Below are 12422 nucleotides of genomic sequence, written 5' to 3'. Positions count from 1 at the left end.
AGATGTAGAAAATTCCCAGTACCATCCCAGGATTCGCTCCGTTGCGCATTGCATCTGATATTCACGTCCGCCCCGGCATTGCAGAGCAATTCAGCTGCCAGCCAGTGGCCAGTTACCAAAGCGGCTTGTAGTGCTTCATCTGTGCTCTTGAAGGTCGCGAGACTCCTGCACTCCTCAGAGGTGCACAGGGACTTTGGCAGTCCAAGGCACTCTGCGTACATCCAACACTGCGAGAGAGCGGACGCCGAGGGCCGCTGGCTTTCCGAGGGGTTCATCATCCACTCGCATAGAAGTAGCAAATTCTTGAACTTAAACCCTGATCCCGAACCGTTCTTTTTCATGCTGTCTCTCACCTCTTCGAGGACCTTTCCATGATACCCTGCCCAAGAAAACTCGCCGTCATGGTCTCCACTCTCGCGGGCTTTCTTTAGAATTTCGGGTTCGCAACAGACAGTGAGGCATTCCAGGAATACTGCGCCGAGGCAGAAGATATCTGCAGACGTCTGCGGAGTTTGTCCTAATTCCACTTCCGGGCCGCAGTACGCTTTTGTTCGCGTCCGTGGCGCACCATCTTTTTCTATCGGGTCGCCCGGCTTGGGGCTCTTGACCGATGCTCCAAAGTCGGTGAAGTACACATGTCCTTGCAGGACCAGGATATTGCTGGGCTTGACGTCCATGTGGATTATCCCTTTTCCGTGGATATAGTTCAACCCGTTGATCAGGCATCGGAACAAGGAAGGGATGTCGGTGTTGGGCGTGCACGCCTTACATCCACCTAAAATGTGTGCCAGATCCGTGTCAGCAATTGGGCTGGTCAAGATGTAGATTCCCCTTCCGCCTTCGGCGCCATTGGCCTCGCATGCGTCAACGAAGCGAATACAATGCTGGTGATTGAGGTGCTCCATTGCACTTACTTCTGCCATAGCCGGACTATCCCTATCGCCTTTGCACCCGTCGCCACGCGGAATGCGGATTGTTTTTCTTGCAGCCTCGACACTTTGTAGCCTGAGAGACCCGTATGTATATAGGACTCGTTCAGTACGACAGCACGGCGATGGGCCTGCAATAAACTTGATATTGATAGTCTTTTTAGCGATGGTACTGGTACAGCTCTCACCTTCATGGTCCATGACGACGGACATATAAGGAAAGAAGGGGGAAGGGAAATGGATACAGATTAAAGACGACAAGGTATGTATATTTGATAGGACGGTTTGATTGTGAGTATCGCAATATCGAGTGCTAATGGGTCTAATATATAGGAAGTGGCCGACCATGCAAATTCACGGTATAAAGAGCCTTTCGAAGCAGGGTGGAAAGAAAACTATTGATCAATATCAATCCCCGTATTTGCCTCATAAAACAGCGCATAAAAACAAAGTCTGTTTTCTACAATGATTGCTTTCTTCATATACGAGAATTGTGGAATGCCTTTGTTTCATTCTGGAATTGGCAATGGAGACTGGATCTGATGTTGTAGAAGTCAACAGCAGCAACAAAGGGAAGGTATACTGGCGTTCAGCCACACAACATAGGATATCCACACGACATAGGGTCATGGAGTCGAGCTTTCCATTGTCAATACTGTTTCACGATATTGGCATTGAGCGTTGGATACCAATGGACTTTCTTTGGTGCAGGTGCACACCTTGCGCGTTTGCGCATTCCCCCAATTAGGGCAAACGCCGTTTTGTTGGAGGGGCAGGACAATTCTCCCTGTTAGCCATCTCCCCCCAGGACCTGGAAAGAATATTCTTCATCCATCGTGATCCCTCATATTGATCGATTTCATCGTCTACGAACATCGCCCAACCCGATATCTGGTTGGTCACACCACTCGCCTACCACAGAAGCCACTTCCCATCTATATGCTGACGGGTTTGCATCACCACCAGAAAATCACAGTCTTTCCAGGCTCCGCAAGGCCAAGATCCTACCTCCTATCCTTCCTCCGTGTCTCCGTCCGCTGCAAACATCTCCCACAACTACCTTTCGCTATCATCCAATATCCATCATGGACGTTGCAAGCACCACCTTCACGCTGATGAAGGAAGCCTACCGCGGCATCCTGTTCATCCGCACCGTTATCGAAAACGCTAAAAACATGGAAGCCGACCAAAAGGATATCAAGTCCCAGATTGACGAGGAGATTGGATTCTTGGACACCTGCAAGCTGCTCCTTTTCGATGGCAACGGGCAGTTCAGACAGCCGCGCGGTCTCCCGATCGCCTGTTTCGAGAAGAAGGTCGAAAACACCACTCGGAAGCTTTTGCAGGCGATGTCGGAGTATACCACCATCGCGGGCAAGTACGAAGTACCTGAATCCAAGGGATGGGAGCACGTGGTGGGTGACTCCAAAAGCATGACGGAATGCATGGCCGTCAAAGTCCATCGGGTGCAGCAGAAGGTCAAAGATATCAAGAAACGGTACCTCGATTGGAGCGTATTTGACCGAGAAAGGGTCCTGGAGGTTCTGCGAGTCTACACCGGTCATGCACACGAGCTTCGTGAGACCCTGAGTCATATTGTGCTGATCTGCCTCGCTGCCGGAGATACTTGGATCAAGGAGGTTCTCGAAAAGCAAAGTCAAGATAGATGGCTCCAGGAAGCTGCAGCACGCCGGCTTCTTGGCCTCCAGGATCCGCCAGCCGACTTCGATGCCCTGGACTGGGACAGGATCAGGCCGCCAACAGGCACGAAGCTCGCCACGGACTCCGACATTGTACATGCCCAGTATGACGACCACTCGGGCCAGACACACAGTGTCATTGTGGAATACCGTTCGTATGACCCTGTCCTAAGGACCGCCCCCGGTAGCGTCCTTTCCGAATTGAAGGCACCCATCCGCAAACTCGCGTGGGCGATGCAGTCCGCGTTCACGAAACCAGAAGATGCCGGCCGTCCATCGACTCTCCGCGTCTTGCCCTGCTTGGGATACGTCGACGACATGAAGAAGTGGCGCATCGGCTTCGTATACCGATGTGCGCAGCTTCATACCGGAGACGAAGCGGAGCAGCACGCAACACTGCACAGTCTAATCAGGCAGTCCACTGTCGGTCAGTCCACCGTCGGCGGCGAAGGGCAGTCTGCTGTCCGTCAAGATCATCCCCTGCCCAAACCTTCGTTGGGCGAGCGCTTTCGAATCTCCGCCGAGCTTGCGGCGACGGTCTCTGGGATCCATGGATTTGGCTGGGTGCACAAAGGGATATCAAGTCGTTCGATCATCATGTCGAGCGGCACAAATGGGGATGGCCGAAGCCCACACCTCATCGGATGGTGCTATGCGCGTCAGCAGAATGGCGAGACCCTGAAGGTCAACCCAGCTGAGGACCGGGCATCCGATCTGTATCGCCACCCGAACCGTCAAGGACATCCTAGCGACAGGTTCACGATCCGTCATGACATCTACTCGCTTGGTGTGGTACTCCTCGAGGTGGCCCTTTGGGAAACAGCGGACGAACTGTGCAAAGGTGTCGATCACCCTATCAAAATACGCGAGACCTTGTTGCAGCGCACTAGCGACACTGTCCCTTGGCTCATGGGCGAGCGGTATGCAGAGGCCGTGCGACGTTGTCTCGAAGGGGACTTCGATATCCCAGGTGACCACAACCGTGAAGCCCTGCTGGGCCTTGCCTTCAGGGATTTGGTCGTTGATGTGATTGCAGCTGGACGGGCTCTATGAGTACATTTTGTGTACTATTTGGTGAAGTAAAGCCTTGAATATGCGGCGATGCTTTTATGTATTGCAGAGATATCTACCTTTCATAGCATTGAGTTGAATGAACTTTCCCTTGGCTGCTTTAGTCTTCAGTGCCTCTATCTCTCGAACAAATTGCTAAGAGCACCAGCCTGTCGTAGTACAGCACTCATCTGCCAGAGCATTCAATCCACATCTAGCTCAGCTCCTCCGCACCCCATTCTGAACCAGGGGCTTCATACTCGAAAACGCATATCTCGCAATCAACCACTTCCCGCCCTCCTTCTTCATGATAAACAGTTCCTGGTTCGAATGCGGCTCCGACTCCCCAGTCGCCAGTATCGTCTTGGTGCCCTCGGCCGTCGTCCTGGCGAACGCCCACTCGGGCGACATGACGACTATCTCCTCGATCTGGAAGGATATGAGGAGGTGGATTGTTGAGAAGATGCGCGTATACGACTCGCGGAGGGAGTCCTCGCCCACGCTGGCGGGGAAATGCGGTGGCATGATGACGCCATCTTTGGTGTAGAGTGCGACTGCGTCTTGGACGTTGCGGGTTTTGAGAGCTGCCCCGTAGGCGTGCAGCACCGAGGTTATGGCTTCGGTGTGTGACACTGAAAGTTTAACTTTCTGTTTGGATATGGATGGGGTGGACTTACTGTTGAGTGCTGGAGTATCAATTGCAATAATATCAGGTGTTCCGCTTAGCTACTGCTACGTTGTTGGGTTTAATTCGCGTACTTTATATGCTGGATGTGGCTCGTAGATGGGGGTCGACTACGTGGGGGGATATCGCCAGACAGCAGCTAAGAGTGGGAAGCTTTGAAATAGAGGCGATAAATATTTTCTACTATTATGGAAAGAGTTTAATAAATTAAATATGGCACCATCGCACACCGGAACAAGGAAAAAGGTTTTTCTGTATGTGGTCCTGCTTGTTGGTCGGCAGTCTCTAAAGGAGTAAAATACAATAACTTTTGGCAGAATGGATGACTGTTGCCACCGTCAATTCTTCGACATATTACTCCAAGACCCTATACTCTGGCCTAATAGATATACTATTACCGGAGGTCTTTGGTGACACCGAGATTGTCAGTACTCAACTCTAGTAGGGTTGGGCCAGGAGAATACTTTAAGCTTGAACCCTGCCGTAGCTATAGATAGGCTAAGTGCGATCCATTAATATATATAATTTTAACTGAACCAGTGTGAGTAAATCTGCTGCTCTTATGTATTCGACCTCGGCCCGAATTGGAGACTGCGGGGTGATTTTTGGTGTCTGAATCAGTCTTGATCAACACACTTATAAGCCCAGTATCTGCGTCGGATTCCAGTATAAGACAACAACACCGTAACCCCCGACATGGCCGACCTCGCAGACCCGAAATACCACGGATTCGACATCATCCACACCTCGTACAAGCACGTAGGCGACCATTCCATCCGCACCGACATCCTGGTGCCGCAGACTCCGCACTCGGGGAAGCGGCCCACGATAGTCCGCTTCCACGGCGGGGGCCTGGTACGATTCCCAGTTTAGATTGTATATAGACAGTACAGTGTCTTACCTGTCGACTCCAGATCCTAGGAGACTCTCTTTACCCGGGCTTCTGGTCGCAATGGCTCTCGGACCTCGCCCTGCGCCACAACGCCGTCATCATCTCCCCTAACTACCGCCTCCTGCCCCAGGCCACGGGGCTGGACATCTACAACGACATCGAGGATTTCTGGACCTGGCTCAAATCGCCAACTAGTCCCATCCACGGCCTTCTCGCCGCACACTCCAACCCGACAGAGCTCGATCTATCCCGCATCCTGCTGGCCGGGGAATCCGCCGGCGGCCTGCTGAGCATCAACACGGCTCTCGGGCACGCCCCCGACGTGCGCGCCGCAACGGCACTCTATCCCTGCGTTGACTTGTCGCTGTCGTCGGCAGACTTTTCGAAACCTCGCCCGGACTCTCTCCTCCCGTTTGGTCAGCGTACCCCCGTTTCCGTGGTAGAGGAGTACCTAGCTTCGCTTGACACCAACAAGCCGGTCTCGTCTACCGACACCCCTAGCTATGTCCCGCTCATGCTGGCGGTGATCGAGCATGGGATCATAGGGGAGTGGTATACAAGAGGGTTGGACAAGGTCAGTTCCGAGGCGGGCAGGGTACTCTTCCCGATCCAGCGCCTTGATGATCCCGGTGTGACGATCCCGCGCGGTGGGATTACTATTGTCCAGGGGCGGCAGGATAGTGTTGTCCCGCCGCATCACTCTGTGCCGTTTGTGGAGAGGGCGCGTGAGGTTGCTTCTTCCACTTCTGGTGCACAGGCCGGTGCTGGCAAGACCGGGATGTCTGCCGCTGGGGGCGAAATGGCTAACAGCCAGCAGAATGGTAAAGTTGCGTTGGTGTTTCGGGATGGCGAGCATGGGTTTGATGCGGAGGAGCGCTATGAGGACGGTGGGTGGGTTAAGGAGGCACTGGGGGCGGCGGTCGAGGCGTGGCTGGAGGTTTATTAGTTGCTGAGAGGAAGCAATTTAACTATGCTGCAGTGTTGGACGGAGGGCTGTTGCTGTTGGACGGCGATGGATGATCGTTATATGTCCTGGCTTGGCCTCGTAACTCGGACGAGCATTCGGATTTGGTCGGATCCAGTGGAGATTCTTGAATGATTATTATTTTTCAGTTTAGCTGTTTTTAGATAGAGGTTCTATATTGCCTGGAGTAGATAATATAATGATGGTGCTGATGAATGTGTATATATTACCGGATACTAGGAAAACCCACTATGTTTATCCTCACAACGTTCGACAAACCTGAGATTGGAAAGGATGTACAGCATCTAATATCATCTATACCTAATATACAAGTATTAACGGTATGCAGAAGAGACCTAACACTCCTCAACCTCCTCCTCCAACCGCGAAAACCGCATCTCATTCTTCCCAAAATCAAACACCGACACCACGCTCCTGAGAAATGGCACGCCGATCACATTCAGCTGTACATTCGGCAAAAGCCTGATCCTATCACTGTTCCCAATCGCTGAAAGACATACCGCTTCCTCACCTTCCCCGGTTTGGTAGATAAGGTCTGCACTATCGTGCGTGAAGACCTGTCCGCCTACCTTGATGCTGAACGACTCCGGAGCCTTTGCGTTGCAGGACACGACGTAGGTCTTTGCGTCCTCGCTGTATACACCCGGTGGCGAGAAGAGATTGTTCAGCGGCTCGGCGATGCGGGAGGGGAGGTAGGACATCGGGTTTCCCGAGTCGAAGAAGGCCTGGAAGGGGGCGGTGATATTCTTGTTTTCGGACGTGTTGTTTGATCCCGTCTCGAGAGAGGCGCTTAGGGTTGTTGCCCAGTATGACCGCGTGCGCTGGTTCGAGGTAAAGTTCAATGGGATGTTGTCCATGATCTCGACCGGGGCCACGGCCCAATTGTCGTCGTGGGCCACTGGGGGCAGTTCGCCCAGCGAGAGGTATCCGCCGAATGAAGGGCCCGAGTCATTGAGTGCGGTACGAGAGAGAACGTGTGCAAAGTATGGCGCTTTGATAAGGCCCTGTTCCCACATGTTGTAGAGGACGGGCTTGTACGGGAGCCGGTTGAACCAGTAGGTCGAGTTGTCGGTGGTGTTGCCTGGGTGCGCGGAGGTGATGGACGGATAGCCCAGACCGAGGAGGCCGGAGTTGACGCCATCGCCCATCGGCGTGGACTTGTTTGCGATTGCGACGCGCTGCTTGGGGAGGGTGACGCCGGCGACGGTGACTTCTTCAAAGGCCATGATGCCGCTGGCGATGCCGGCGCCGTACTCGATGCCGAAGACCTGGTTGGGGATCTGCTCAAACGTGTCGGAAGCCGAAGCCGTGTACGTCCTGTTCACGTCGTATCCGCAATAATCTGCGGGCTTTTCGAGGTTGGTGTCCTTGTTGATACAGGTGAAGTTGGACTCCATGACGTATAGGTCGCTGCTGCCGGAGTCGACGAGTAGGGAGAAGCTCTGGCCGCCGATAGTCGCCTCGACGTCGAAGACTGAGCCGTACTCAGTCACAACCATGGGCGCGGTTGCAGTTGAGTGTGTATGGCGCCTCATGGGGAGAGTGGCGGCCTGGCTGCCCACCAGCAGGCTGGCGATGAGGAGCTGTTTGAAAGACATGATGGTGATGATGATGATGATGATGATGAACCAGCCTGGTAGCTACCTCCATATTTATAGCTGTTCACCACCGTTCGTGAGCTGGCTCTAACAACCGTGTTTACTGCTCGTATAGTTGTCTGCATGCGCAGATGGCCAATCAGCAGCCCGGATACCGGCTGAATGGCAGAGTGCGGACTGTCGTAAAATGCACTCGCCCAAAAGGGTTAGCCACACCGCCAAGGCGACACGCATAGCCACTGGCTTACTGGGGGCCGGACCCACTCGTCCCGATGCGGCGTCGCCTCGCCCCCAAACGTCGCTCTCCCACTCTCCCCGGCCACACACTCATATACTTCCGATATCCACCGCGTGCACCATGTCCGAGGCCACGAATATACGAGCCATGAAGAAGGCCACCCGGAAGAGCATGCCCAAGGTGCGCACGGGCTGTCAGACCTGCAAGTACGCTCTCACTGGCCCTCGGTTGCTTCCGACCCGCGAAGCCTCCAAGATGTGCCGTCCCTGAGCTAACCTTTCGCAGGCAGCGCCGTATCAAGTGCGACGAGGGCAAGCCCAGCTGCAGGAACTGCTCGCGCACTGGCCGCCGCTGCGAGGGCTATCCTGCTCCGCCACCCGAGAATCAGGAGGCGGAGCAGGGCCAGCTGCAAAAGGCTGACCCGCCTCTCCGGATCCGCGTCTACAACCTGCCGTTCAAAGTCCCTGGCAGCCAGGCCGATCGGCAGCTGCTGCATTTCTACTGCTGCGAAGCCGCCGGCGGCCTCTCCAGCTTCTCGGACTCCACGCTCTGGTCCCGCCTGATTCTGCAGCGGTCGCACGACCAGCCCGTCATTCGCCATGCCGTCGTCACGCTGGCGGCTCTGTACCGCGACTATCTCCAGGGTGGGAACACCATCCAGGCGGCTGCCTCGGGCACAGCCATGCAGCGAGTAGCCAAGTGCCACCGTCAGCTTCGGCTGTACCTTCGCTCGCCGGACGCGTCTCCAGAGACGGCGCTGATCTGCAGTATCCTGTTCTACGCGTTTGAAAGCCTGATGGGCGACTGCACTTCCGCCATGCAGCATCTGAATAACGGCATAACTTTGCTAAAACAATACCAGTACACCCTGGGACTTTCTCAATCGAACCCTAGTTCCAATCCTGGTTCTCCAACATCGCCGCCGCCGACAACCGAGGGTGCGGGGGACGATATCCTGCCCCACCTGGCCTCCATCTTCGCCAGACTGGACATCCACGCGAGCACCTTTGACGACGAACGAATACCGATCCTGACACTAGTGAGTCCAGAGGAGCTGGCAGGCACTGTCCACGTTGTCCCGACCCAGTTCAGCGGCATCGACGAGGGAGAGGTGGTCCTCACAAAGCTGCAAAACTGGCTGATGCACCACATCATCGTGCACGTCGCACACAAACACAAGCCTCTCGGCGAATTCCCCCAACACCTCCTCCACGAACGCTTCATCATATACCAACAATTCGAGCGCTTCTTCTTCGCCCTGAATATGCTCTTCAGCTCGTTCCCCCCCGAAATCCCACCGCGCGCCCTGCTCCTCCGCATCCAAGCGCGCATGTACTACGCCATCCTCGCCGAGAACATCCCCTACGAGCCCCAAAAGGGACCGGGGCTGGGACCCTTCGGCTACGCGCCCCCGAGCGCCATGTCGAACGACAGCCTGCGCAGTACACTGGCGGATATCCAGGCCTTCCTCTCGCTGGACGGGCTGGACGATATTTCCCGGAATTTCACCCTCTCCTCCCAGCTCATCGCCATCCTCTACTTCCTGTGTCTCAAGACCGTCGACCCGGTTAACCGCGAGACTGCATTCGCCCTGCTCCAGCACCCGCGCCTCCCTGCAAAGGACGGTCTCTGGGAAACTGGCAAGGCCATCTCAATAATCCGGACCCTGATGGAGCAGACCAACCCCAAAATGGCCCAGGAGCAATCGCTAGAATACGCCGGCGGTGATGTCTTTGGCCAGGACGTTGGCGGTATTGAGAATGTGCATAGGCACATGACCCCCCAAAACACCGAGCCCCCGGATCGGGGTTTATGACTATATGGTAGGAAGGTCCGGCCTGAGGCCGCGCAGATCCCGAGGGATGTGATCTTCTACTGGGCGTGTCATATGAATGCTACGCCGTGACGCTGCCTCGGGTTGACAAAACAAGATGATAGGATTATCAAGTTAATTACATACACTGAACTGAACTGGCTATCGTCTGGTTGTGCGCATTGACAAGACAGCAGCCAAATGCACATATGTACCAACAAAACACGACTAAACACCAGCAATTGACAGGAAACGAACGATGAAGAAGAAATCAACAGTTATAACTCATCCTCAACCCGGCCTCCTCACTCTGGACAAACTCCACGCCCGCCCTGCCCATCTGTCCCTCAGACACACTAAGTCTGTACGTCATGGTACTCTCACAAGCAAAGCTATTGACCACCCGACTCGTCGCCTGCCACGGACTCGACTCAAACTGCACACTGCCAACGAGATTCTTCTTCGCGGGGCTATTGTCCCAAGAAATATCGATTCCGCGCGGGGTGCGGCTTAACAAACCCGCGGGTGTAACGGAGAAGACTTCCACGGCGGGCGGGCCGTTTCCCTCGCCGATGTTGTGTACTGGTTCGCCGGCTGGGAAGTAGTAGGAGAGTGTGCAGCCCCAGACGCCTTCGGGGACGGTGAATTCGGCGAAGACGTCTTGTTTGCCGGAGCCGGATGATTCTTGTGAGACGTGGAACCCTGGGAGGTAGGATGCCTGGGGGAGGGATTCGTCGACCCGTGCGATTGTTGGGTAGATTGTTGTGCAGGATGAGGGAGATAGCGCTGGAGATAGAGATGAAGATGAAGCCGGTGCGGCGGTGACTAGAGAGGTGAGGGCTGCGAGGACCGCTGTGCTTTTGATGAAGTGCATCTTGGTTCTCTTTCTTTGATGGCGATGATAGAGGTATGAGAGCGAGCGGCGCTGTTTCTTTTCTTAAGATAGATATTAGAGCTCTGATAGATTGTGTTTGAATATCAGGGTAGATAGGCTGGCTCTATCGCCGTTTATATAACATTCTTCGGCAATTCTTCCGAGTAGATGAAGTCCAGTCAAGTGAATCAACAGGGTCGTGCCCCTTTGCCCTTCGTCAGGGCCGTATGCCTGTCCCGTTCTGTTCTATCCCTGCCCTCACCAAATCGGACCCCACAATTCTTCAGTTTATCAGCACATTCTGACACCCACGATATGAGACATTTCCGTGAAGAAACGGGAGGGGAAGTAATTGACATCATTTATATCCCTATCTCTATCATAGTTCTCCTTGTCCTGGCCGGATCTAACGAGCTCCCACCAAGAGTCCAGAACAACCACATCATCACACCACCACATCTAAGTCGCCCTGATTCCTCCCCTGTTCCCCTTTCCAATCAACATGACGTGATATACTCAGTGGAAAGCTGGAGTCTAGGCACGTAAACAGATGTAATTGACACAATGAAGCGGCCGAAACAGGCAGCATCAGCGGTGAATGGAAGATATTGCAGTGCAGTTTAACCCGAATTAGGGCATTGATATTGCTATGGCGCAGAGAAATATTTTAACAAACGTGCGCTTGCCATGAGCACGACAACGAGGCGTGATTACTGGTTTGGCTCAGCTGGTGAGTTGCCCTTGGCAGGGGCTCTAACATAGGGATGAAGGAAGGGGGTGGGATGGATGGGTCAATATAGCCTAGGGATGAGACATGGGATAGGGTCACGCCGGCTGATCCTCGCAGGTATTCCAGCTCAAGTTCTCCACCGGAGTCGCCGGCGGTGCTATTCCCTTGACTGATGAATAATATGAGGAAATTTAAGACTGCTGCTACAGCTGCTACCACACCAACACTGACGGAAACTGAAATCTTGCCACGACACTCGGCGGATGATCCCCAATCGCAGTATTCCAAGCATCCATAGCAGTTATCCGTATATATTCCATTGTTTAGTTACGGCCAGTACATACGACCACAGGGTGTGGAAAACAGGGCTTCCCGTCCGCTCAGCCGTACTTAAGCCACACGCCGGCTGGTTAGTAGTATGGTGGGTGACCACATGCGAATCCCAGCTGTTGTATGTTTTTTTTTTTTATTTTATTTGTAAATGGGCTTATGGGTACTGAATGGTGGCAGGAAATGTCCTTGGGAGGATCCTGTTCCCTATCTTGACCGGTCCGATCTCTCTTGATCCAGTAATTGGAAGACTTCCATAGTTGAGCGTGATAACCAGAGTGAGCTAGGGAACCAAGACAATAAACCTTGCGAAATGATTACCAGCCACTCATTAACGGTATATTTCTCGAAATTGCAACATGGGCTACGATCGTTCCCAGCTTTCGTTCAGCTTTTCACATTGAAAGCGTGATTTTAGACACAAAAATACCCTCTGATGCTATTTCTCCCAGGCCAGCTGAATAATTGAAAGTACGAAAAAGAAGTCCAGGGCAGTTGGTACACTACAACCGTTTACAGGAATAGGCCATACTACTCTCCGTCTGGTTCAATCTGACCAAGCAGACGCTCAAGGTCCCGGGGATCGTATTGTGCCGAC

The 12422-nt window shown here is 53.7% G+C and overlaps 6 protein-coding genes across 6 annotated transcripts; 3 read left to right on the top strand and 3 right to left on the bottom strand.

Moving 5' to 3' along the window:
* Positions 1-2014: 2014 nt before the first annotated feature.
* ASPVEDRAFT_32365 (uncharacterized protein) lies at positions 2015-3682 on the top strand (the record flags this gene model as incomplete). The annotated part of the gene is made up of 1 exon (XM_040810598.1): positions 2015-3682. One exon carries the CDS (start codon positions 2015-2017, stop codon positions 3680-3682), a length of 1668 nt encoding a protein of 555 aa, XP_040671794.1.
* A 103-nt stretch (positions 3683-3785) lies between these two features.
* On the bottom strand, positions 3786-4383 carry ASPVEDRAFT_45450 (YybH family protein). Its single transcript, XM_040813289.1, has 2 exons — positions 4357-4383; positions 3786-4311 (listed from the first exon to the last, which is right to left on the bottom strand). Coding segments are annotated over exons 1-2 (414 nt in total). The 5' UTR covers positions 4358-4383; the 3' UTR covers positions 3786-3898.
* Positions 4384-5011: 628 nt separating this feature from the next.
* Positions 5012-6450, top strand: ASPVEDRAFT_199612 (uncharacterized protein). The gene is made up of 2 exons (XM_040809291.1): positions 5012-5219; positions 5279-6450. Exons 1-2 carry the CDS (start codon positions 5061-5063, stop codon positions 6200-6202), a joined length of 1083 nt encoding a protein of 360 aa, XP_040671792.1. The 5' UTR covers positions 5012-5060; the 3' UTR covers positions 6203-6450.
* Positions 6451-6576: 126 nt separating this feature from the next.
* Positions 6577-7839, bottom strand: ASPVEDRAFT_32362 (pepsin-like aspartic protease; the record flags this gene model as incomplete). The annotated part of the gene is made up of 1 exon (XM_040810597.1): positions 6577-7839. One exon carries the CDS (start codon positions 7837-7839, stop codon positions 6577-6579), a length of 1263 nt encoding a protein of 420 aa, XP_040671791.1.
* Positions 7840-8248: 409 nt separating this feature from the next.
* On the top strand, positions 8249-9893 carry ASPVEDRAFT_55769 (Zn(II)2Cys6 transcription factor; the record flags this gene model as incomplete). Its single annotated transcript, XM_040815114.1, has 2 exons — positions 8249-8283; positions 8363-9893. The coding sequence occupies 2 exons, from the start codon at positions 8249-8251 to the stop codon at positions 9891-9893; spliced, it is 1566 nt and encodes a 521-aa protein (XP_040671790.1).
* On the bottom strand, positions 9825-11152 carry ASPVEDRAFT_45447 (uncharacterized protein). Its single transcript, XM_040813288.1, has one exon. The coding sequence runs from the start codon at positions 10762-10764 to the stop codon at positions 10162-10164; it is 603 nt and encodes a 200-aa protein (XP_040671789.1). The 5' UTR covers positions 10765-11152; the 3' UTR covers positions 9825-10161.
* Positions 11153-12422: the final 1270 nt, after the last annotated feature.

This window comes from Aspergillus versicolor (assembly GCF_001890125.1).
Source record: "Aspergillus versicolor CBS 583.65 unplaced genomic scaffold ASPVEscaffold_10, whole genome shotgun sequence".
NCBI classification, from domain to species: domain Eukaryota; kingdom Fungi; phylum Ascomycota; class Eurotiomycetes; order Eurotiales; family Aspergillaceae; genus Aspergillus; species Aspergillus versicolor.
This window is presented reverse-complemented; position numbering and strand designations above follow the sequence as displayed.

Coding starts and splice junctions, on each gene's coding strand:
- ASPVEDRAFT_199612 (XM_040809291.1), top strand. CDS start 5,061: ATGGCCGACCTCGCAGACCCGAAATACCACGGATTCGACATCATCCAC. Junction 5,220..5,278: donor GCTTCCACGGCGGGGGCCTG/GTACGATTCCCA, acceptor TGTCGACTCCAG/ATCCTAGGAGACTCTCTTTA.
- ASPVEDRAFT_45447 (XM_040813288.1), bottom strand. CDS start 10,764: ATGCACTTCATCAAAAGCACAGCGGTCCTCGCAGCCCTCACCTCTCTA.